The sequence below is a fragment of the Melospiza georgiana genome, chromosome Z (assembly GCF_028018845.1).
Source record: "Melospiza georgiana isolate bMelGeo1 chromosome Z, bMelGeo1.pri, whole genome shotgun sequence".
In the NCBI taxonomy this organism is placed as follows: Eukaryota; Metazoa; Chordata; class Aves; order Passeriformes; family Passerellidae; genus Melospiza; species Melospiza georgiana.
The window spans coordinates 38,082,979-38,110,280 of NC_080465.1; the positions used below are offsets into that span (position 1 = coordinate 38,082,979).

Sequence of the window (27,302 nt, forward strand, 5' to 3'; positions counted from 1 at the left end):
TATAATGTTGGGGCTCACTTACACAAACACAAATCCATTCTGGTAGGAAAGCAGAGATACTAGTATACACTGACCACAGCAGAGAGAGAAAAGCAGAACAGTGGTCATTCTGCTGTTTCCAACAACATTCTTATCCCAGTCCAGGAATAACAATACAGACATGTCCTTGTTTCTGGCTCCCATAGGCTGGATTTGGTCCATACACAAGAAGAAGCCTCATCTACATTAACATTGATAACCTCATTCAGAAAACAAAAACTACTACTACTACTACTACCACTACTACTACTATTACTGCTGGTTTGGATTTATTAAGTTTTTTATGTGGGTATGAATAGAAGAATTAATGATTAAGGTCCACAGGAATAGATTTCACTATCTCAATAAAGGTGTTTGACCATGAAAATAATGAAGTCATGTAGATTTAAAAAAAATAATGTAAGATGCTGAAGTTATTGCTTTGACAGGTATTACAACTGCTTAAAGAAAAAGCATGTAAGACCAATTAAAAGAACAAATATGACATAATGCAAATTCACAAGGTGAATTAACAAGGTGAAGTCATATGGTGAATTCCATGTTTCTTGATAGTATAACAATATTACCTTAATATCTTTTAAACTGAATCTCATAGGTACTATTAAATACTGTTTCACATACAGAATGACTTCATCTCCACAAGATAAATTTATGCTTTCCCAAATTGAAGACTTAACCCCTGAATAGAGTTTGCCAGATTTAACACTCTAAAAACATAAAATGGAAGTATTCCCAATTCTAAAGCAAACTGCTCCTAAATTAAGAATCAGACAATCATGATTCTTTGCTAGTATGCAGGAAGAAGGGAGGGCACAAACTTCTTTGGTAGGAGATGCTGCTCTGCCTGGTGCAAATGCACTTCTACATAATGACAAATGTTAAGACAGTACAGGGCTGGTGACGCTAAGCATGTCTAAACTAGTTCACATAAGCCAGGCCCACAATTGTACCTCTACCACCCTGTGACTTCAATCACAGATGCAGCTATCTACTTACATATATAAATCTTAAGGCTCCTATTCTTAGTTACACAGTAAACAAAAACAAGTTAAAAAGCTTGACAGCCATTTTCCAATGAATTTTAATTATACGAATTGAACTCCTGGAAATTCATAATTTGGAGAATGGACCATGACTAGCTCCGGAGAGGAGAAGGTGTTTGTGATCTAAAGGCTCACCATGATCCAGCCATGGGCACTCACAGCCCAGAAAGCCAACCTTCATCCTGGGCTGCATCCAAATCAGGGTGGGCAGCAGGTCAAGGGAGATCGTGATTCCCCCATTCCCCGCCTCTACTCTGTCTTGTGAGACCCCACCTGCAGTGCTGCATCCGGCTCTGGGGCACCCAGCACAACAAAGATATGGACCTGTTGCCAAGAGTCCAGAGAAGGGCCACCAAGTTGATCAGAGTGCTGGAGCACCTCTACTATGAAGACAGGCTGAGAGAGCTGGGGCTGTTCAGTCTGGAGAAAAGGTTTCAGGCACCTTCTAGCTAGTTTAGATTTTAGTAAGAAATTCTTTCCTGTGAGGATAGTTGCCCCAGAAAACAGGCAGACCATCAGGCATTATAAATAAACATTATGGAAGCCAATAAGGTGTAGGAGATTGAGTTATTAATTTACAGAGAATGTTAAAACTTTCAAAGGATTTACACAGATTTCTTACAAAAACATATATATTCACAAGGCTCAAAGAGATTCCATGTAATGTATTCATAGACATCTTAGACATTTAATGAAGTCTATGGAAAACTTTATTAGAATAAACTTCTGTTTATTTATAAAGGATTAACATCTCAAATAAGTCATAGGCAGGTGCTAAATACAAACAGTGTAAATTGTAGACAGCTAATAAAGACATAAGAGTAATTACATAAGAAATGAAGAGTAGCAATGTGGTGGTCCTTCCATAGCATGAAAAATGAATGTAGTAGAGCACAGGGGCAGTAGCAGGGACAGAGGATGAAGGGACAGAGAAGCATGAGCATAAAAGAATTGCTCAAGCAGTGTAGCTTTTAAAAAATGAAAAGGCTGAAGAATAACAACTGTCGATAAATACAATCAGATCAGGTAATTTCCCAGAAGATCATAATGACCATAATGAATAAAATGAACATACCAGTCTTGAGATTTTATAATGGCCTTAAAGCTTACTACTAATCCATTGTGAATGATTTAAAAGAATTATCTTGGCAGAAAACATAAGTCTTATATTAAGTAGATGAATGGAAACACCTCAGAATTTAAAACATCTTCAGTATTTTCTTTCATGAGGTGCAAATATCAAAAAGGTACCATGTATAGAATGTCAATATAGGTAAGTAAATCATCCTTGTATATTTACCAGTCTTCATCTTCTGGTATCTTGCTTAAAGGAGGGTTCAGGCAGTATATATGATAAGCCATATTACATTCATCACACAGGAGTTGCATGTGAGCATCCTGTTTGCCACCACACAAGTAACACGAACAAAACCGGCACTCCTTATCTGGATCAGCCCTACAGTGCTTGCATTCAGGGCCACTTTTTCCTGTCAAAAACAAAGAAATGTCAAATGCCATGTATCTCTGCAAAGTGAATTACTCTGTCTAAAGGAATAATTATTTCTGAACATGAACACTGGTCTCTTGAAAATGCTTTTTTTTCTTACAATGAAGTATTTATATAGGCTTAATAAGATTTCTTCTGCTTTATAAACAAGACATAAAAAACATGACTAATCTCCTGCTCCCAAGATGTACCTGCACATTCTTCCTAAAGATGAAGCTTAACTGCCTTTTGAAGCTGTACAGGCTATCAGTTCCTTGGAAGTTACCTTGGATGACATAAGCAATAAAAATAAATATTTCTTCCAGGAGTTTATTCTTGAATACAAATATAAAGTTGATCCTTGATGTATCCAGAGGAGTTCTGGATGCTTTAACATTTTTCCAAAGTATACTGAGAAGGAAATTAATGACTAAAGAATTTGCAGAAATCCAAGCCCCTTTCTACTTAAGAAGAGCATGCCCTCCCAAGTGAATAAACTTTACAGAGAAATTGATCCACGCAGTTGTAGGTTATCAGCGCAAATCTCTGTGGAAAAAAACTCCAGACTGAAAGTTTATTAAGAAAGGAGGACTGGAATGCAAAGCTTGTGCTGTATCTGCAGTCTTTCTGGAGGACCTTGAACAGTACTTTTTTCTTCAAGGGCGGAACCAAGTAGATTTAGAGCGGGTAGAGGATGGAGTTTTGATTAACAAAGAAGAGTCAGGGGCTGCTGATGTATTAAAAACTGACAGGGGAACACCTGTGAAACGCCTTGAAAGAACGACAGCTTTTTAATCTAAAATGCTTACACAGTTGATAGACCAGCTGAAATGCCTGTACATTAGCATATGTAGCATGGGTGCATCAGAAGAATTGGAAGTGACTGTGCAAATGGAAAGCTATGATCTAATCACAAATGCTGAAATTTGGTGAGACAAATCACATGACTGGAGCATTCCAATTAACAACTACAAACTGTTCAGAAGGGACAGGCAAGGAAAGGGGGGCAGACAATTTTCCCTCTTGGACTTGATTGCACAAACTCATCTTTGAAAAACAGTGATGAACAGCTCAAGAGCTTGTGGTTGAAAATCAGAAGCCAAGCCAATAAATAAAATCTCATGGCTTGTGTTTATTACCCATCACTCAATTGAGGGAACCCTGTTGACAAAACTTTCCTAGTTAACCTGCAGGGAGCATCACTCTGGTAGGTTCTGATCCAGCTGCAGGGACTTGTCAGGACAGTCCCTGACATCTGCTACAAAAGCAGCTCGGCAAGATGGAAGCAGTCCAGGAGACTCCTGGGCAGCATCAAGGATAATTTCTTACTCCAGGTGTCAGAGAAATGCTACTGCACCTGCTACTTACTGACACAGATTAACTAACTGGAGAGGTCAGAATCAGTGGCAGTGTGGGCTCTAGTGGTCATGCCCTGGTGGAATTCATGATCTCATGGATTTGGGGCCAAAGAAAGGTTGAAGTTACTACTCTGAATTTTAGAAGCCTGAACTTTTAGTTATTTTAGTAATTAAAATAATGGGACGGGACCCTCTGGAAAACTACACTTAGGGAAAAAGGAACAGAACTGACAGATCTTTAAGGACATTTTCCATAGAGCGTGAGATCTCTCCAATTCCACCACTGAGCATTCAGGCAGGGAAGGCAGGAGACCAGCATAGCTCAGTAAAGACATCCTGGACAAAGTGAAATACAAGAAGGAAAAGCACTGGAATCAGGGATGGCATCCTGGGAAGAAAAGAGAAGTGTTGTCTAGTTGTGGAGGGGCAATTAAGAAATTAGGAAAGCTATGGTATAGCTGGAGCTGAATTTGGCAAGGAATACAAAGAATAGTAAAAATGGCTTCTATAGGCACATTGGTCAGAAATGGAAGATTAAAGAAAATACACACACACAACCCACTCCTCCACTCTGTCCCCCAAAATGGGACAGAACTAATCATAATTGACATGGAGAAGGTTGAGGTATGCAGCAGTTTTGTTTGCCTCAGTGTTCATTATTAATTACTCTTCCCACATCTCTCAAGTTCCCACAAGACAGGAACTGGGGAGTTGAAGTCACTCCTGGTAAGAGCAGATCGGGTTCAAGATCATCTGAGAACACAAACATAGACAAGACCATGGGACCCAAGGAGATGCATCCAGGGTCTTGAGAGAATTGTTTAATGTAGTTGTTAAGCCACTTTTCATCATATATAAAAAAATCACAGCAGTCACATCATATCTGAAAATTCACGGCAGTCAGGGTAAGATCTTAGTGACTGGAGAAAAAGCTATTTCAACCTTTCTAAAAAAGAGCAAAAGCAGGAAAGCTTTTTAAAAAAGCTTTTTTAAAGAACCTTTTTTTTAAAAGCTTCACCCAGGAATTACTGACTAGTCACCCTCATCTCAGAGCCCAGTAAGATCACAGAGCAGAGACTTCTGGAAGACATGTCACGATGTGGAAGACAGAGGACTGGTTAAAGACTGCCAAAATGGCTTCACCAAAGGCAAATAGTACCTGATTGGCACAGTGGCCCTCCACCATGGACAGAATGCCTCAATTGTCAAAGGAGAACTATAGATGTCATTTACCTGTCTGTAAGGCCTTTGATTTGGACCCTCACAATATTCTTAACAAAAAATCATAGATTTATAGAATATCATGAGGGGGTAGGGATCCACAAGAATCACTCACATCCAATTCTTGGCTCTGCAGAGGACATCCCAAAAATCCCTCTGTAAATGAGAACATTGTCCAGAAGCTCCTTGAATCCCTGCCAGGCTTAGTGATGTGACCATTTCCCTGGGAAGCCTGTTCAAGTGTCCATGTATCTTCTGGGTGAAGAACCTTTTCCTGGTATCCAAACCTAATCTTTCCCTGACACAGCTTTTAGGCTATTCCCTCAGCTCCTGTCACTGGCCACACAGAGAAGACATTGGTGTCTTCCCCTCATGAGGAAGTTGTTGACTGTGATGACTGTCCTCAGTCTCTTCTTCTCCAGGCTAAACAACCAGGCAACCTCAGCTGTTGTCCTTACAAGGCTTCAATTCAAGGCCCTTCCCTTCTTTGTGGCCCTCCTTTGTGACAATCTCTAGCTTTATAGCTGTCTTACATTCTTGCTGCTAAACTGAAGAGCGATGGGTTTGATTAATGAAATATTAAATGGATAAGGACTTAATTGGACAGCCACATTCAAAGAGTGAATGGTCCATATCCAATGGTTCAACATAAAAGTGAAAACCATTAAGGTAGTGGTGTTCTTCAAAGGTCACACTGGCAACACTATTGTTTTCTATCCACATCAATGATATACTCACTGGAATTGAGTGCACCTTCAACAAGGTTGTAGATGACACCAAACTGAGCAGTTTAGTTCATCACAGAATCAAAGAATCATTAAAGTTTGAAAATACCTTTAAGATCATCAAGTCTAACTACCAACCTAGCATCAACATCATGTTCAGCAGTAAACCACGTCCTCAAGTGCCATATCTATTCACCTTTAGAACACTACTAAGAATGGTGATCGTCACCATGATGATGATTAGAGAACTTGGTCTAATGCTTAACAACCCCTTCCATGAAGAAATTTTTCCTAATATCTAATCAATACTCTCAGGCACATGGTATGACTCACTTCAGAGCCTCAATGTCCTTCTTGGAGTGAGGGGTGAAATGAACAAAGGATTCAGGTGTGGCTTCCCCAATGCCAAGTACAGGGGGTCAATCCCTGCCCTGCTCCTGCTGGCCACACCATTGCTGGCACAGGCCAGGATGCCATTGCCCTTCTTGGCCACCTGGGCACTGCTGGCTCACGCTCAGCTGCTGTCACCAGCACCCCCAGGGCCTTTTCCTGTGGCAGCTTTGCAGCCACTCTGCCCCAGCCTGTGGCACTGCCTGGGGTTGCTGTGACCCAAGGGCAGGACCCAGCACTGGGCCTTGCTGAACCTCACACCACTGGGCTCAGCCCATGATCCAGCCTGCCCACATCCCTCTGCAGAGCCTTCCTGCCCTCCAGCAGGTCAGCACTCCCACCCAGCTTGGTGTCATCTGCAAACTGAGGGTGCACTCAATCCCCTCATCCAGATGATCCATAAAGAACATGAAACAGAACTGGCCCCAGTACTGAGCCCTGGGGAACACCACTGGTCACTGGCCACCAGCTGGATGTAACTCCATGCCCCACTAATCTCTAGGCCCAGCCGTACAGCCAGGTTTTACCCTGGCTGTGATCAGAGTGCCTGTCTGAGCCATGAGGAGAGCTTTTCCAGAAGAATGCTGGGGGAAACAATATCAAAGGCTTTACTAAAGTCCAGGTAGACTGGACTACAGCCACAGCCTTTTGCTCAACCACTGGGTGGGTCACTGGCTAGGAGGAGATCAGGTTGGTCAAGCTGAACCTGCCTTTCACAAACCCCTGCTGGCTGGACCTGACCCCCTGGCTGTCCTGCAGACAGTGTGAGGACACTCTGGATGATCTGCTCCATGACGTTCCCCAGCACTGAGGTCAGGCTGACAGGCCTGTAGGGCCCTGAATACTCCATCCAACCACTGTTAGGACAGGTCCAGAGGAGGGCCATGAAAATGACCAGAGGGCTGGAACATCTCTCCTGTGAAGAAAGGCTCAGAGAGATGGATTTATTCAGCCTGGGCAAGAGAAGGCATTAGGGATACCTTTGTGTGGCCTTTCAATACTTAAAGGAAGTTTATCAGAAAGATAGGGAAAGATTATTTACAAAGATCAGTAATGAAAGGGAGCAACAATAATGAAAACTAGGAGCAATTTTAAATTGAAAGAAATGTGATTTAGCCTGGATACAAGGAAGACATTTCTTTTATTGTGAGGGCCATGAGACACTGGCACAGGTTACCCTGAGAAGGTATGGATGTCCCATCCTGGAGCCTTTCAAAATCAGGTTGAATGGGGCTGAATGAGCAACCTGGTTTAATGAAAAATACCCCTGCCCATGGCAGGGGGGTTGGACTAAAATATCTTTAAAGGTCCCTTCCAACTAAAACCATTCCATGATAAGAAGTGCTAAAACAATGCTGTTTGAATCATTGTTTTTAAGATAAAAAACTTTATAATTGAAAAATATGAAAGAATCACTGAGGAGGGAAGAATACCAGCTGCAGATAGAAAGTTTAGTGAGATGTACTGACTCAAAAACTTGAGAAATAAACATGTAAAGCTACCAGCAGTGACTATTTTCAAAGTCTTAAAGGCAAAAGTACACTTAAATATATATATCTAAAAAAACCTCCAAAATCTATTAGAATATTGCTTCTAGTAAAGTGCAGCCTAGAAGACATCATGCTTTCCAAATGGAGGTAATCTATTCATTTCAGACTTCTCTCCAAAGGTTCATTAGAAGAGGAAGGACAAATTTTTTGTGCGCTGATGAACAAATCTGAGGGTTTTCCAGCATAGCTACATTAAACTCATCATTTGTGCAAGGTGGAAACACCAATTCAAGTCAGGCTAAGAAATCCCAGATGACTGTTAACTCCTTTGAAAAATTTTAAAAGTGATGACTGAGCATTCCCTATGGAAACCCTATAGTCTATTTCATCTAGGTAATAACAGACAACATGAAATGGCATATTTTCTGTAGCTCTGAGCACCACACATTGTTTAGGCCTATGTAATGAACTGGTTTCAGTTAGAAAATCAGTTTCTTAGGTAAAAGGTTAGTAATTTTTTTTTTAATAGTAAAAGAGCAAAAAAATACCTACATATTTTAGTTCAGTTAAACCATAGGTGAAGTTCTCTACTTTCTTCAATATACAGACAAACTACAAACTGTCATTTTCACGATATGACTAATTTTTCACATTTCTGTTTTAACCATGTTGTAAGTCATATGCACTAACTATAGCTGCACTATTGGTCACATGAAGACAGGTCTGTTCACCTCAACCAACAATGCAGAGTTTAGTTGCATAAATAATTTCATATTAACTTTTTTTTGCAGAAGGAGTTAGCACAAGTTTGGATTCTGATGGAAGTGATATATGTTGATACTTAGGTGTTATTTGCATGTTGCATTTAAATATTTGTAATATATTTACAAATATGTTGCTTCTTATATTTTTTATTTCTAATATAATTTTCTAAAAGGCTTAGCCTTCCTCCTTTCCTCAGTTTTAGAATTTTACTTCCTTTAATTAATTTGAATATGACTACTTTTATTTTTAATTGTGATTGCTAAATGTATATTAACATCACTTTACACATGCAAAACCTAATTATTATGTGACCATACTCAAGAAATAAGAGCTTCTACACTGTTTATCTGATAAAGATTATTTCCATAGTAGGCATTCTATCTTTTGATATGGGCATGGAGAGTAGCTTAATATGGATAAAAATATAATCAGTGCATTTGCTGATTGTGCTTACAACAATCTTCTCATAGAATATTTAAGGCCAAATAATTATTTTAATTTAATCTGAAATTAAAATTAAATAAAATAATAATATTACATTTAAATAATAATAATAAAAGTAATAGAATTCTGCATCTCTCCATAGTACATAAGCTAAGGGAGCTGTGTGTTTATATAGTTAACATTTTTTAATACACAGCACAAATGGGGTTGTAAGTACAGTTCAGAAGGAAAGGCTACACTGGTGGTAATAGCATACAGCTCAACTGATGTGCACTGTGCATACCTGAACAAAGGCAAAACAGCTGACCTGGCTAGAAAACCAGAATCAAGTGAACAGGGTTGTGTGGTGAGTGTTGTCTTCAGGAAAAAGAGCAGTTCAAGAAATAAGGCTGAATTCCCATATAAATTTATTTTTCATTATTACACTTTAAAATATTATATTTATAAATTATATTTATTTATGAAGATTATAAACAATATGCTGAAATTAATAAGATTAGGACCACGAACAAAATGAAATAAAACATACACAGAGGTGCAAATCTCTACACAGATGTCAATATTTGGGTAGTTTATGCAAAGAGGTTACAACTAAAGAAACAATATCAACATTGGAGGGAAGGAGCTGTAATACACAACAAAGGTATTGTCTCTGCAACAATTAGAGTGGCAATCAGTGAACAAAGTATAGACTGGTGAGGTCACCTCTCAAATCCTGTGTTCAGCTTTGCATCCCTCATTCCAAGAAGGACAATGAGGTGCTGAAGTGTGCCCAGAGTAGGCCAGTGAAGCTCATGAAGGCCCTGGAGCACGTCCTGTGAAGAGCAGCTCAGGGAGCTGGGGTTGTTTACCCTGGAGAAAAGAAGGCTCAGGTGGCCTGAGACCTTATTGCTCTCTGCAACTACCTGAGTTTGTAGCCAGGTGAGGGTCAGTCAAAAGGAAATGGCCTGAAGCTGGGCTAGGGAAGATTTAGATTGGTTATTAGGAAAACTGCTTCACAGAAAGAATGGTCAAGCACTGGAAGATGTTGCCCAGAGAAATGATGGAATTACCACCCCTGGAAGTGTTCAAAAAACACGCAGATGTGGCACTTAGGGACATGGTTTAGTGGTGGACTTGATGACCTTACGGGTCTGTTGCCATCTGAATGATTCTATGATAAGTAAATACTCATTGGAGATCAAATAGCACCATTGTAGACAATTTTGTATAGTCAGCAATACAGCAATCACTCATTTCCTTGACACATAATTTTAAAAGTTAATTCATTACACAGTAGCTGCAGGGAAGAACTAAATGAACTGCAATCAATTTTTTATGCCGTTTAAAATGTTGCATACTTGCAAAATAAATAGTATGTAAACACAAACCAGTATTTGTAGATTTTCAATTTTCTCACACTGTAATCTTTTTAAATCAAAACATGCTTTAAGATATTGCAAAAATCTTTTAATGTGACCAAGAAAAAATAAAACAGAGTGGATAATTTTCTTTTTTTAATAGTCTAAGGGAAATAATTCTCAAATAATGAAAATGAATAATGAGTTGAGAAATTGACATTTTTAATTTTAAGAATACCACAGAGAATGGTATTTACTCCTCTGAAAAACAGTGGGGTTTTTTTAGACAGCAAATAAACATTATTCAGACTCATTGTTGTGCACTGAGAGCTACCTACAAAGGTTCTGAAAAATTGCATTGAGTCAGGAAATGTAATATGTAATTATATATAATACCTACCTGTACACCTGCAGTTCACTATTCAGTGTTGCTATCACAAACACTTAGCACTCATAACTTAAATATATTTTCAAACTTAGGATAATATGTCACACTACTTTTTATATAAACTGCCACTAGCTCCTTATTGTGGTTGTGGGGAGGTTAAGGAGGTCTGGCATAGGAACTTTTTTAGAAGGTCATGCAGGGTCAACTAGTCCAACATGAATTATCCCCTTTTTTTAATGCCGCAAGCAGCTTTAATGCAAAGTTCCTTAGCTTTTTTTTTTTTGTCTTGACATGACAGAGTTAAAGTGTATCACTACCAACTAATTCTATTTTTGGCATTTCATAATTTATTAAAAGCTTAAATTACATGTCAATTGCAATAGCAGTTTTGGTGGCCTGAACACCTCTCTAGGAACTTAAATGAGACTGCAAATCCATTCGTCACTGTTCATTTAGAGCATTACCAACTGCTTCCTTTTTTCACTATTTATGACTGATAGCACTAAGCTGTTACTAGTTTCTGAATATATAAAGTAATACAGCCATCTTACAATAACTATACTTTTCAGAACAGAAATCTAAAAATTTTTCAATGCAATTACTTTCTTGAACACAAACCAATTATTACTACTACCTCTGCATGCTGATATTTTCTAAGGAAACATCACTCAATTTGTACTTATATTCAAGTAATTTAAAAAGTGCATACTTTTGAAATCTCCATCCCCAAATGTCAGTGGATAGGCTCCTGGCTTTTCAATCTTGTACATTTCCTCTATAAAAAGGATTTTACAATCATTTATTGTGTCTTCTGGACCTCTGAAAAACAAAAAGAATAAAAAGTACATTCAATTTAGTTCCTCGGACCTAGATTCTGTACTTTTTGAATCCCAAGCAATAAGATAAAGAAGCCTTTTTTTATCCCTGATAGGATACTTTATTTAAATTCACCTACAAAAATCAGTCTATCATAGTAACTTCTAAGAAAAAAATAAAACACGTATTTAGGGCTCGCTTAAAGAAAAAACTACTCCATTATCCTCAGATTGTCTGGCACTTCAGTATGTCTTTATTGACAGTTATCCAACATGGCTTAATTTCCTTCTAAGACCTCAAAAACGTTTTTATTGGCTGAACACAGGAGACCAGCAAAACCATATCTTCTGGAATACAGCATCTCAAACATTATTATAGAAGTACAGTACCACAAACAAACCAGAAATGTGACCTGAAAGACAGAAAAATAGTTGGAACCTATAGAGCAAGAAAAGCAGCAGAAAATTTCAAACTCCCTTTTATGACTTTTAACTGTTTCTCAACTCTGGAAAGCCACATACAATACTATATTGAATGATAAATAGTCCTGCTATGTCAGGTTTCAGTGCAAATTCTTAGTGATTAGTAATAACAAATAATCCAAGACTCCACAACAATAATGCCACAGAAAATATTAAATGTAAGGGTTTTCATCTAGTCTTATTAAAATATATTTGTATCTACACAGATTGTAATTCATATGGAAACATATCTAGGAAGAAATGGCTATAATAACACACAGTTGTAAAGCACTCCCTTTTCCTTCCTCCTTAGGATGATACTGTGCTCTCTTCAACTGCCTGTTCTCTAACCACATTCAATTTACTACCTGATCTAGAAGTAAGCAGGAATTTTCAGTATAATAAAATACTGACGCATATCTGTGAGAACCTATCACACAGGTGACTTGAAAACAGGTTTGAAGAAAGCCAGCCAGGTAGCAGATCCCTATAAAAAGATCTAGTCTGCAAAATGTAATTAGACGATAGACACCCAGGAAAACAAGACAGTAGATTCATATTCAGTAATGATAACTGCAACATCAGAAAATCTTCAGAAACATCAGGCTTCAGTCTGGAATCTGCCCTACCTCTTGGCCTGTTCTCACCGCTTCCTTTGTGCTGACTACCAGTTCTTGAACTCTGACACATGATGACCTAACTAAGGCAGAAAAAAAACTAATCCAGGGAAAAATCACAGGTGATAAATCACTTTTTCATGGCCCCAAACACTGCAGTATTTAGGTCTCCATGGAACTGGGGTTGAGAGGACTACTCCATCAGTGACTTGATTGGCTCTAATTGCCTTCTAAGTGTACTAACAGCTGTTTACTTAGGCACCTGTATTTATTTTGACCTTTTTCTTTCCCAGCAGTTTTTGGAGGAAAAACATTACCCATTGTTAGTCACATGCATAAACAGTAAATGCTAGCAATTTTCAAATATTTAGATATTTAGACCATTTGAACAGAATGTGCAAAAGCCGCATCAATGCAAATACATCCATCAGAAAAATAACTGTTTGATTTCCTGATAAGGAAAAGAATGTATTTAGAGTTAACTACATTTGCACCCTAAGGGGATCATGCTTAAAGGAAGTTTTGGCCATTGTGAGTAACACCTCAGGTTTAGCATGCAAAGATGCTTTGAATTATCCACAATACTGAGCAATTCACAATCACAATGGCACAATGCATTCAAATATAGAAATTACAAGATGTAAACATAATCTTTGGCAGGAAAACTGAATCAACAAACTCTTACAAGCACCAATATCTCCCAGGATATTTTGTGGACTTTGGAGAGTCTTTTATTAACTGTCCTATATGTCTTGTTTTTCCTAGATTATTTAAAGTTAAAAACAGAACAAAATACCTATTGACATTCTTTAATGCCATAAATCTATGTTATAATCTTTTTTACTTTTAGCACTGCTTAACTGCCTGTGCAATGTTATTCCTCTAGGACTTATTTCTTACAGAACTCAAAGTTGTGAATCTAATTTAAAACAAAAATACAGAACTATTACTTTTTTCCACATAGTTAAGTTTTATACTTAATGACTGATATTCTCAAATTCTAGTAAATTTCAGACAAATTTAGGCATCTTTTACATTAATTTTGGCCTCTCCCTTCCCTTCCCCTCCCCTCCATTCCCTTCCCCTCCCCTCCCTTCCCCTCCCCAGTGTGTTACGGTTCAGAGTTTTAAGAAGCTGCTTTCAAAAAAAATAGCTTTTTATTCTCCGTATTCTCTGCATACAGTCTATGGTCAAGAAGGAAGGTGGTAAACCACCATACAGCTTTACCCAGAAATCTAGATACTTGCTATTTGTATCTTTTGGAAACAAGCAAAACTTGAGTTCAGTAGAATATTAATTTAGAGTAAATTCCACTGGTGCTAATTTGAACTATAAAATTACTTATAACTACAATGATTATGACATTGTTTCCTTAAAAGATACCATGAAAAGATTTATAAGTTGGTTCAATGATGTAAGTGTTCCAAACAGTAACAGCAAAGCTATTGCGAAGTATGCAGAAGCACAGACTTTTATCATCAACTTTATTACAAAGTATCATCCCAAAAAATGTTATTTCCACCTCAAAGTGTTGAAGTGCAACAAACTTTTTTAGTTTAGCTAGCTAAATGAAAATCTCCTCTAATTAATACTGTAAAACAAGAACTCTTGAAATAATAATAAAAAATTAGTACAGCTGCATAGCATGTTTTTCTCTCATAGCACTGCAATCCTACTTACTAGCAATATTATTCCCTATATCTAGGCAGTACTTATTAAACTGATGGAATTCATAGCTTCTCTATCACACACACTAGATCATGGTAGACATTCCTTCTCTTTTTGCCCTTTATTTTTCTTTGAGATAAGAACACTCAGAAAGCAACTTCCCGGCTAAGTTTTTTCTAAAGTGTATTCAGTATTTTAACCAGAGAAAACACTTTGTTTTCTGCTATTAGATGCATAAGAAGTAAGCAAATACTATCAAATAACATTACAAAGCTGGTATGTTCCAACTAATGTCATAGCTGCATATCTGGAACTACAGAGGAAGATCAACTAACATTGTGAAAATGATGGCTAATATTAAATGGTTAGGCCTTACCAAAGCTAAAAAACTCTGCTCAGCAATTTGGTCGTAAAAGAGTAATTCCTCTGCCACAGTACACATTCAGTGCTTTAATAAAGATCATGTGATTTTTAAATTATGGTTATCTAACAAAATTATGGCTATAATATGCTGTCAAATGTATAAACTTTCTTCGTTTCTTCACCCTACCATACCAAGAATGAGATTATGCAATATAAACCGGATGTTTGTATTTCAAGCAAGAACTCTAAATCTTCTGAAAGAATTAAATCCCAAAACCAAACCAGATCCTTCAACACAGCAGAATTCCTAATGCAAGCCTTCCTTTGAGATAGGTTAGCTAAAGCCAGAGAGAAACCTTCAGCTGAACCTTCTTTTATTTGCACTTTCCCCCTGCATATTTCCATTTTTTTTAACCTTCAGGTAGCAAAACACTTTGGACTTTCAAAATCAGAGTTAACTAGACATGTGACAAGTGGGCATTATCCTGGATATTTTGAAGGTCAGGTTCACAGAAAATAAAAACCGCTGGACAGTTACCATGCTTAGAGAACTTTATAACTTCTTGCAATCTGAGAGATTCAGTGACAATTGTCAGATCTCTATCTGGAAATTTCTTGGTTTATCACTTTAACACACTGAAATCAAAAGTATACTATTTTAATACATTCTAAAGTCAAAATACAATGCTGAATAAAAATGGGGGAAAAAACTACCAGAAAAATACACACAGACTTCATATTCATACTAAGAATAATAATGAAAAGTGTCTAATGATGATTTATATTTAAGCCCGCTAAGAGCAAAACCTTACTCACACTGTCATGCTTACCACAAACAACTAATTCACAGTCAGTCTCTATGGCTAATGTCAAAAGGTACTGCCCAGGTCAGTAGAGAAACAGCCACAATCAGAATAAAACCTAACAGAATATAATGTTGGCTATGCTCTCCAGATACACAAATTCTCTTAACAAACAATATACAAATCAAAACCAGATTTACTACCACTTTCTGTATCCTATGCAACACTGTTTACATTCCTTACATCAATCAGCCTTTATTCTGCTTTTGTAAAGTTTTCAGACAGCAACTCTTTCTGTTCTGCATCAACAAGTCATAGTTAAACAACTTCTTAAAAAACACAATCTTTCAATATTACAATTCAAAATGCTTATTAGAACTTTTAATATCATCTCCTTAGAAGCAGTTGACTGGAGATTTTATTTTAAACAGACTTGTTTCAAAGGTGACTTTAAAATCTTCCCATATTTAGACAGCATATTACATTGATAATCTCACCAAATTCTGCTAGGTTGTACTGAATTACATAGAGGTTCTATGTAAAATTGGGTTTTTATTGCACACAAGCAAAGAAGCAGAAAGTATTTACAAGATTTTTTTCAGAATATTCCACACACATTTGTTTAATCATTAAAATAAAAATACACAGTTACAAAATGGGACAGTAGTAGCTCTGCTTTTAATTCAACCTTTCATTTATTATACAAGTATTATAAAGACATGTGGCAACTTCCACACTAAGCAAAGATTTTATTACTCTCTTTCTATAACACTAGTATTTAAACAACTGCAAAAAAATTAAATTAACATTTTCTAGGCTATGTTGAGGACCATATTCTAATATGGCAAAGGCATCTTTAATGCCTTTGAAAACAAAACACACATTCTCCCAAACCTACAAATCCATACTGAGGACACACATACAAGTCAGGCAGGATATTACTTTTTTAAATGTCAGCCATAGGTGACGTGCTTGATCCATTTAGTGTACCTGGGGGAAGAACTGGCCTGAGAGAACAGCCAGCAACCATGTCAGAGGCTCAAAACTGCGCACATTCCTGTGCCCCACGACACAGACCACAGCAAGGAGCGGAGCCTGCGGAAGGTCCTGATCCTGCCCCAAACCCAGCCCTGTCCATGGTGCTGCAGAAACGCCCCTGATGGGGAGAGGAATCCACTGCCACCACCCCAGCTGCTCCCTTCCTGTAGCCAGGACTAAGTCTGTAACTGGCACTATCACAAATGCTCAGAAGGCATCTACAGCTTCCAAATCCAAGTTCAAACACACAGATGTTAACACCCAAATGTCCATGAAAAACCAGGTAAAAAAGCAGATCAATGACCCATAAAGCTAACATACCAAAGGCTTCATATGTGAAAAACAAAGATACAAGAGTTGTGCTTGGTATCACAGGACACAGTCTAAGCTCAGTTGACTTTGTGTGTTTGCAGACTGAACTGCAGTGCCCAGAAACAGTACTAAAGGTCTGTTCAACACATCATTCCAAGGGTTGGGCTAGTCAACAAGTTCCTTCATGCTAGGAAGAAGCAAAGATACAAACAGGTGATTCTTACTATAACAGGTTAAATACTCCTATCCAGATTTTAAATTATATTGCAATTCAGTGAGTAGATGCAGCACACACTCATCATGAGCTAAGATAAAGTTACAAGAGACCAATCTGTGAACCCTGCCAGACTGAATGAGAACCTCAACTCAAAAACAAAGACATGGGAAGAAGCACTTCCCTTCATAAAAAACTCACAGAGATACTGCCAGGATGAGAAGACCTTCCAAAAAACAAAGAATAGAAGAGTTCTGAAAGCACAGAAACACATTAAGCACATTCTGGAAAAACAAACAAACAAAATACAAAGCAAAACCAAAACCAACTAACCAACAAACCACAAACACAAAAACACAAACTCCCCAAATATCCCCAAAACCTAAGTGAATAAATCCACAACAACAACAAACCCCCAAAATTTAAGGTGCTTTAAAACCAAGCAACCAAGCAACCAAAATCAAACAAACCCAACCAATCACACAAAAAAGGAAAAAAAAAGGCAAGCCATGAAAACTTCTGAAGGTATCCACCTTCAGAAATCATAAGAGAATACAATAGCATAGAATCAAAGAATCACAAAGATGTTTCCAAAGAATGGTCATGTCAAACCAAAAGCAAAAGTGCTTGCAAAGGAGGAGAAACCCACATTTCTAGCCTAGCAAGTTTGTAATGAATTTATTATCATGGCTTGAATGTATATGATAGCATTACTGTAATGAAAAAGCTTGGAATCCACGGATTCTCCTGCTCAGAACATGATGAATCTGATTCAATATGAACTCCTGAAAGTCAGAAAATCCTAGAGAGAAAAAAACGTCCTAACTAATTTAGCATTTAGAGGGCAGCTGCTTATCTTCGAGTGTCTTCATTCCTTATATTGCCCAACTTTCTTCAGGAAAATCACAGCAAATGCTTCCACCATGATTTCCAATTTCATTAGTGCATGATATTAAACCCTCCATTTAAGTGTCCAACAGCCATTACATAATGGTAATACAGCCTTTCCGGTCTTCTGTGTTTGTCTGGAATCTCTGATAATCCTGTAATTATTAATTTTTATGTTGATAAATCCAAATGCTCATATACTTGTGGGTTTAACTGTTGGAGAGATTCTCCAACAAACAAGTGAGAAAAGCATACTTTTGTGCCTCCCTGAAACACCTATACACTAATGCATGGGCAATGAACAAAGGGAATTACAGAGGTCTGTGTAATTAATGCAGCTCCATGTCCACAGTGAGATCATGGAGACTTGATGGGATAGCTCACATGACTGGTATGCTGTGGCTAATCAGTAAGGGCTCTACAGGAAGAAGACACTAGGAAGACAAGAAGCAGCTGTCCCTTATATGAGGGCAGATGAGAAACTAGTCGAGAGCTTACAGATCAAGGTTAGCAGACAGAGCATTAGTGATGCTGTAATGGGTGCCTGATATAGAGAGTAAATCTACAAAGACTCCTTCAGACAACTGGAAAAAGTTGCCAGGGCCTGTTCTCACAGGGAAATTGAAGCACCATGGCATCTGCTGGAAGGTCAACAAAGCAGAACACAAACAATAGAGGGAATTTCTGGAAGTGGTAACAACTTCCTGATCATGGAGAAGCAAATTGCTAGACTGATGCATACAAACTGTGAAGAACTTGTCATGGGACATTAAATTTATCTGCAATGATGATGAGATGATGGAGTTCAGAATCCTTGGAGGAAGAGTAAACTACAAGACAACCTTGAATTTCAGGACAGTAAAATGTAATCTCTGAAGAGATCTACTTGGAAAAATTTTACAAGATACCCTGTAGAGATGGACCCAGTAAATCTAATTGATATTTAAGCTTTATCCCAAACTCAAACATGGTCTTTCACCATGTGCAGGACATCAAAGGCAACAGGAAGCTGGCAGAAATTAATAAAGAGCTTAGATATAAAAAGGAAATGTGTAAGACATGGAAGCTGGAATGGCTGATCTGGGGCAGGAAGAGGTATCCTATTGCGTAGGTGAAGGGCTGGGAAAGCCAAGGTTACTGTTACTGATTTGAATCAGGGGAGTAAAATTCTATCAGGGCCCCTGATAACAACAAACACAGAAAACTCGAGGTACACAGCACTTTCTTTGCCTCAAGTATTTACTCCTAAGACCAGTGTTTAAGAACCTGAGGTCCCCAAGAGTAGAAGGAATGGCTGAAGCAAGGAAGACTTAGCCTCAGTGGAAAATTAGGTTATGGAGCATTTACACCAGACATATAGAAGTCCATTGGCTCTAACAGGTCATACTTATGAGCTCTGAGGGAGCTGCCTAATGTTTGGATGTGTGTAGTCTTAGTCCTGTTACTAAAAAGTGATGACACCTTCCTGTTAAATAGGAGAGAGCAAATATCACGCCTATCTTCAAGAAGGAAGATTGATGACAGATTGATCAGCTTCAACTCAGTCCCTGGGAAATTGAATATTAGTTGCCTCTGCCACCATTTAGATTTGGACGGAAAGGAATTTCACATGTTAAACAAAGAAAAATTCAAGTCCTGCACAGAGGGAATACCAGTACCTGCTGAGTGTCTCCACCTGACTGGAGAGCAGCTTGGTAGAGACAGACCTTGAGGAACATTAAAAAAAAAAAAAAAAACAAAACAACAAGCTGACTATAAACGAGCTATGTGCCCTTGCAAGCAAAGAGGGCCCACAGCTTCTTGGACTACATTAAGAGCAGCATTGCCAGCAGGTAGAGGGAAAGCAATTGCCAATCATGACTCAGCATTAGTTAGGCCAGGTGTAGGCTCCCCATAGAACACAGACATGGGTTTACAGGAGTGGTTCCAGAAAAGGGATACAAAAATGACAAATAGGCTTGATACAGAAGTGTTTAGTCTAGAGAACAGAAGGGTTATGTGAGGATGTTTCTTCCTATGTGTGTAAACAGGGAGCCAGACTGCTCTAAGTAGCCCTGTCTCAAGGTAAGAGGTAAAAATACAAATAAAATGCATTTTATGTGGCAAGAGTAAATTTTCTTTTTACAGTGGATTGTTCAGAAAGCTTGTTGAGTAACCACCCATAACGTTATTAAAAATCCCCACTACGCTTAGTCCTAGAGTTCCTTTCCATCTTTGAAGTTTCTCTTAAATGTATACATATGCTTCAACATCACTCCTTTATTCTTTTTATTTTCATAATGCTTTGCCCAATATTGCTCATCAGTTCTTCTCACCCACTTTCCACCACTATACCCACCCGACTGCTTGCCTTTTTGCATTTAAATTTGTTTTCTTCTGTTCTTCCTCTTCTGTTTGGACATACTTTCCTCAGTAGGAAGAAATTAAACTTCAGAATACTTCTAAATATCACCCCCTAAAAAGCAAGTCAAAAGACTCTGTAGTTCCAAGTCTGCATGTTTACTAAAGAAAGGACACTTACAAATACTGAAGACATAGTTTATGTTCTGGAAAACCAAACAAAACCCTCAAGATGCAAGTCAACCCATTCCTCACCTTCAAAATATAATTTTACAATTATGGCTAGGACACCCAAAACTTTTGAAATTTTAACACTTTTTACTTATTTTTTTTTCTGTTTTTGTTAAAGCAATTAATGTTTCAACACATAATTAATTGAAATGTTAAGCTTTTAAATGCAATCCAAAGAATCTATTTTCTGCCCCTCTGCTGAAATTCACTGCATTTTATATATCTCTCTTTTGTCCATTTAGATGAGAGGGTGTGTGTTTTGATCTGAGTGGAATAGTAGGTGGAATATTCTTGATGCATTTTAATTAGTGCTTAGTAAAGGAGAGTAAATGCCTTTCCCCAGTCTTCTACTTATTCTTCTTTTTATACAGCCCAAATACTGCTAATCTTCATTCCACACTGTTTGTTCATATTCACCTTGCTTTTTACAGACCCACAGATCCCTCTCATCAGAGCTCCTTCCCGGTGAGTACTGCTTCAAGTTCAACCTGCTTCAACCTGGGTTGTGCCTTCTCAGATGGAAGAAATCTCTGTATTTATCCATCTTGATTTTCTTGAGTCTCCTGCCACCCACTCCTCCTCTGCTTGTTCAGGTCTCTCTGCTTAGCAGTACTACTCCTGAATTTCCATCAATTTACTGTGTCTGCAAACTTGGCAAGAGTCCACTGTATTGCCACAAGATACTGAACAGTACAGGTCCTCAGGACACATCCTTGCAATTCCTTGCCTGTCATCACTTCCCAAGTAGCATGTAACTTACTAACCACTATCCTTCAATGTTTTCTTTTTCTAAACCCACCTGGCTGTCCATCCTCCAGTTTACTACAGGAATCACCAGACTGAGACAGGATAATGGGACACTTGACATTGAATTAAATCATAACTGTTGCTCTGTCCTTGGTGTTGGGGGTTAGGTTTCTCTCTGTTCCATTTAACTTAGGGATTTTTTCCCCTGCTAGTTGCTATGAAACACTAACAACTGGGTACTTTAGAAAAACAAAAGAAGTGGTCAAGCTCAGAGGAGGCATCTGGTCGAACTCCTCTTAGCTGGGAGAACTGGGATGACAAAAGATAGGGCTGGGGCAACTGCTTTCTCTCTCTCTCTCTCTCTCTCTCTAGGTTTCAGGTGAGGACAGTCAGAGCTGCCCTGCTTCTTCTGCCATGGGGTGAGCCTCTGCTCGTGAGAGCAGCCACTGAACTGAGACCTTATTATCACCCACCTCGCCAAGAGAGGGACCTGTCACCGTCCGCTCGGGTGCCCGGGATCTTGACTTGCCCCTCTCTGCCCTGCTGGGAGCCGGGCTGCCCCTGTCCCGCCCCCGTCACTTCTTCATCACCACTCCGAGCTTTCACTGCACTGTAGCTCTGCACCCCCTGCCCGCCAAGATATCCTGCCAGCCCAGCTTGCTGTTTCCGTAAGTGCTGCTGGGGCACGGGGATCGGCTGCCCCAGGGTTTGTGCGGCAGCAAAGCCTCCCCGCCATCCCTGCCCGTCCGGGCCGAGCCGCCATTACCGCGCGCTGCCCGAGCCGCGCCACAGCGCCCCCTGCAGCCGCGGGCAGTCCCCGCACCCGCCCTGCCCGCCGGGAGCCAGCAGCGCCCCTGCTGGCTGCGAGCGGAACTGCGCCGGCGGGGAAGGCGCCTGCGGCCCAGAGAGGGCCGGGAGCGGCTCTGGGCTCTGCTGCTGTCAGCGCCGAGCTGCTGCTGCTGTTTGCTCCATCGTACATACTAGTAAAGAACTGTTATTCCTGTTCTCGTATCTTTGCCTGAGAATGCCTTAATTTCAAAATTATAATAATTTGAAGTGAAGGGGTTTACATTTTCCATTCCAAGAGAGGCTCCTGCCCTCCCTTAGCAGACATCTGTTTTTCAAACCAAGACACTTGGCTACAGAGAAAATAGCTCCATCAGAGTAGGCAGATGACTTTGTAAGGTACAATTTGCTCTTATAAAAAAATTTCACCTTGGCTATTCCTAATCATCACAATTTCACCAGCACTTCATGAAAACAGTCCCCTTTCTCACAAAGACTGAAATAAGGCTGACTAGCCCTCTTTTAAAACAGATGCAGGATTTGCCTTTCTGCAGTTGTCAGGGACAAAAGTCAAAGTGATATTATTAAAAGTAAAATGTTTGTTGACATAAGCTGTGCATTTAACCAGGTTTTAATGCCCAGGAAATTACCCTTTTCCTTGGGATGATTTGCCCTCCAAAGTCTTACCCTTTTCATCAGCAGGACTAAAAGGATCTTAAATAATTTGGCTTACTCTTTGGCTCTCTCTGAAAGGCAGACTTGGTTTGCCAATAAAATCCTTGAATTTTAAAAAACAGTATTTCACAGTCCAAAAGACTTAACACAAATTACAAGTATCTAGTTTACTTTCCCTCCATTTTAGGAAACCAACCTGAAACAATGAGTTTCCCCATACTGCTACTTAAGATCAGCCAATATGCAGGAACTGACACAAAGGACAAATCAGTTACTTGTTATGCTCTCTTTTTAAGAAAAGCAAGTATGCAGATCAAATATATGTTCCATATCAGAAAATAATTAGGGACAAGCAAATCTTAAAACAGTAATCCTTCAAATCCTTTCTATTCTTGGGAGCCTCCTGAAGATTTGTCCTCTTTGACGTAGAACAATGAAGCATGCAGGTAAAGAGTGTGAAGGAATAGCTATGATCGGTGTAGAACATGTCCATCACAACTAGTGAGTGTTTGTAAAATAGAAATTTCTGTCCAAAGGTAAAGGAAAAAGAAATAAGAAAAGGATATCTATAAGTCAGCCAAATACTTCTTAAAATGTACACTTTCATAGAATCATAGAACGGCTGGGTTGAAAGGGACCCTAAAGATCATCTAGCTCCAATCCCTGGCAAGGGACACTTTCCACTAGGCCAGACTCCTTAGAGCTCCACCCAACCTGGCCTTGAACACTAACAGGGATGGGGTATCCACATCTTCCCTGGGCAACCTGTTCCTATGCCTCACCACCTTCATACTACAAAATTTCTTCCCAATATCTACTCTAAAACAAACATTCCAATTTGAAGGCATTGCCCCTTGTTCTGTCACTACATGCTGTTGTAAAAAGTCTCTATGGCTTTTTTGAAGGCTCTCTTCTGGTACTGGAAGGTTGTAATTAGGTCACACTGAGGCCTTCTCTTCTCCAGGTAGAACAATTCCCCTTCTCCCAGCCTTTCCTAATAGAAGAGGTGTTCCATTCCCCTCAACTATCTTGGCCTCTTCTGGACTTGCTTCAATTGGTCCATGTCCTTTCCATCCCCTGCACCTGGATGCAGCCCTTCAGGTGGGGTCTCAGCAGAGCAGAGGGGCAGAATTCCCTCCCTGCCCTGCTGCCCACCCTGCTCTGGATGCAGCCCAGGACACGTGTGGCTCTCTGGGCTGGGAGTGCCCATGGCTGGGTCACATCCAGCCTCCCATCTATCAGCACCCCAAGTCCTTTTCAGCAAGGCTGAGGCCCATGAGTTCATCCCTAGCCTGTATCAACACCAGGAGTTTAATGCCACAGTTGCTGAATCAAGGTACTGTATCTCGTAAAGATCTTGCAAATAGGACAAATCCTACACTGAATGGTTACAGGAGTCACTCTACACATGATCTCTTAAAGAGTAATTCTCTGTCAGATAATTTTCTTCTGTTTCACATTTGACAGAAACAATACAGGCTGAATAACAACATTTCTCTAGAACCCAGGATGTCCCAATATCTCCTGGGATATTTGTCCTGTACACCTGAATCATTCACAAAAGGCATGTCACACTACTCAGAAGTCTCATTAATAATATTCTGTCCTTAGGTCCACTGAATCTTTTAATTCTTGACTTTTCCTCAAAACTGAAACCACAACTGAAGAAAGGTTAAAAATCTAATCTGGAATTTAGAAGTGAACAGTTTAATGTACAGTAAACTTCATTTCCAAGTTCAAATAGAGAATTACACTCACACACCACTTCGGCTAACATGATTTCTTTTGTCCAACGAGGTAATTAAGTAGTATGCAAAACATTCTGGGTGTCAAGAGTCATTCCTGTTAGGAGTTGTGAGATTATTCCCTAAGGCTATGTATCACAAAAAGAGCAATCTCTAGCCATAGACTCTAGCAAAAGCAGTACAAAGAAATGCTTAAAAAGTTCTAGGCATCACCTCTACAGATTCATCATCAAAAATCCCAGCAGGCTTCTTGGCCACTCAGAATCTATCTTGATTTGAAACAGTCTTGTTGATTCAAGAGGTGTTCTCTTAAGAGGAAAGTGAGAGATATAAATTCACCTTTTTACTAGTTTTGTTGCCTAGAAGAAATGTGACGCTTTTACATCTGTGCAAAAAAAGGTAGGTAAGGTCTTCAGCAATTAGAATTCTTATTACTAGGATATCTGCTGATACAGCATGAAAGTTATTTGAGCAAATGGGTCCAAGTAAATACTGTTATTATTTCACACAGCATCAAAACAATGTCACTGCACATCAACCAGCAATAGTCAAAGACAATACAATAAAATAAATGAACAAGGATGTTACTTGGGTAGAAAATAATGTAAGCATTAGTAACATATAAACCACATTAATGAAAATTCCAGACCTAAAGAAGAAACACTGTGAGAACTGTACTATTGGGCATCTACCAAATCATGACGACAACTCTGACATGATGATTATCACAATATATACTGAAAGTGATAGGAAGTATGGTACTGTTATTTTCCAAAGTGTCAAAACAAGGTATAACTACCAATAACTTTCTTTTTAACTAGATACAAATTGACAGAGGCACAGGAATTCTTGAAATTATAAACAAAAAAACCCTGTGCACAGCTTCTTTCACTCACTATTACAGAATACCTCACTATTTGGTAAAGCATTTAATTTCTGTGCCTTTGCAAAGCTGTAAAAACAAATATATGTATGATTTTTTTAAAAATCAGAAGTTAAATATAAATGGAAAATCTTGTCCAAAAGAAGGGAGAAGTTCAAAATAAAATCTGTACAGGTATCAGGTAGCATAAAGATAATTTTAAAATATCATATTGCATTCTGAGACTAAAACATGCTAGATAAGAATAAAAGGAGTAGTAGGATGATAAATATGAATGCATGCCATCAAAAGAAAGAGGAAGACAAACAGCAGATCTGGCACGTTACAAGAAAAACACAACAAAAATATTTAAAAATTAAGAGAAAGTAATCTGCAAAAAAATTCCTTTTTGGGAGCAAGGATGTTCATACAAAACCCTGCAGAAGTAAAGATGACAAATATGAACAGGAAAATTTAAGACCATTCTATTACATTCCTTTACACACCTCCAAAGGCTTAAGCAAAAAAAAGAGTCTTGGTATTGACAGAGTCCTTGCTTGTCCTCAGACTTTCAAGTGTTTACTGAGGAAAACTAAGATCTAATTTGGTCTCTATCTTCAATTCTAGGAAGGAGCGAATGCAGAGCATCATTTGATCTACTTTGGTTTGATTTGCTATGGTGAATTTAAACATATCCACTGGCTCCAAGGCTAAATTCTGAACATTTAGCCTCAAAGACAACATGTCATATTATTCTGGACTATAAACAAGTGTTGTCATTAGGAAATAAAACACTCTCCCCAAAGGGAAAAACAGAGGATATTTAAAACCAGAGATGGAACACCTTGCCAGTTAAAATAAATTCAGAGGAACCACAGATACTCCAAAATAAGAAACTCACATTCAGAGATCCTGAACTGCAAGCATGAACACAGAGTCATGAGAAACCTTAAACCCTATTCCATGCCCAAAGCACTGCTATTTCCCTAACATTTGCATCTGAGACAAAGAAAATCCTGTTCTATATGTTTTAGACATCCTAAAATTACAAATTTCAGCTGCAATGTGAATACTATAAAAATGAAAATTAATAAATAAGTGGTCAGTTATTCTGTATAATGATGTTTGCCTGCCCTATTCAGTCTCTCATCCTCTATGTGGTAAAATTCGCTATTTCATATATATTTTCCAAAAGACGAGCTAATGATGACAGACTGCACAGGAATTTTCCTTTTGGTTATGACTAAGATATGAGTAACAGTAACACCAAACAAATACACATGTCAAAATGTGCACCTAAAAAAAGTATTCATCATATGTTTTACTAGCTTCATAGCATGACCAAAACCAGAATATTTTTGTTATTTCCCGTGATTATATCAACAGCTTCAGGAAATCTTTGTCAAAAATAGCAAGATCAATAAATTAAACCTTCAAATATGGCATACAAAATTGTTTTATACAAAGCCTCATTGATGTAACACCACAAAGGAAAAAATTCCAAGCAATTATTATATCTGATGCAACCCTAAGACCCTTAGAGTCTCCCCCATGCCTCCCTTTACTGCCTGCTAAGGTTGCTCTTAACTAGTACACAAAAAACTAGTCATTAGCATACAATCAAATAATCATTAACAGATAATCATAAAAAATTCAAAATAAATTTCACCTTTATTTGAGACAAATAGTTAATGCTAACATAATGTTAAGAACTCATAATCACATATTAATATTATAGACTAGAAATATATTACTTTTATTAGATTAAAATAACAACAACTGCATTATAATTCAAAACTAAATTAATGTATTTTATATTATTTATATATTCATTAACAATGAAACACTGAGGTTATTTTTTAATTTGCAAATCGACTTGCCTGAAATTCAAAGCAATTACTTTTGCATGCTCCTTACACAAATTTATGTACAGTAGGAGGCTTGCCTTGTTCATTTACTACTAATTGAGAGGAATGAGTTGGGTTGTACAGGTGATACAGAATTATTCTTTGATAAATTTAAGAAATGTCAGGGCTTGGTTAACTTT

The 27,302-nt window shown here is 38.4% G+C and overlaps 1 protein-coding gene across 2 annotated transcripts in view; it reads right to left on the reverse strand.

Moving 5' to 3' along the window:
• The window catches only part of UHRF2 (ubiquitin like with PHD and ring finger domains 2), an 82,178-nt gene that overhangs the window by 21,839 nt on the left and 33,037 nt on the right, over positions 1-27,302 (reverse strand). For both annotated transcript variants that reach the window (XM_058043465.1, XM_058043464.1), the window contains exons 5-6: positions 11,399-11,508; positions 2,383-2,569 (exon numbers count right to left, since the gene is read on the reverse strand). In XM_058043465.1, coding sequence (XP_057899448.1) covers positions 2,383-2,569; positions 11,399-11,508 — 297 coding nt within the window. The remainder of the gene's footprint in view (positions 1-2,382; positions 2,570-11,398; positions 11,509-27,302) is intronic.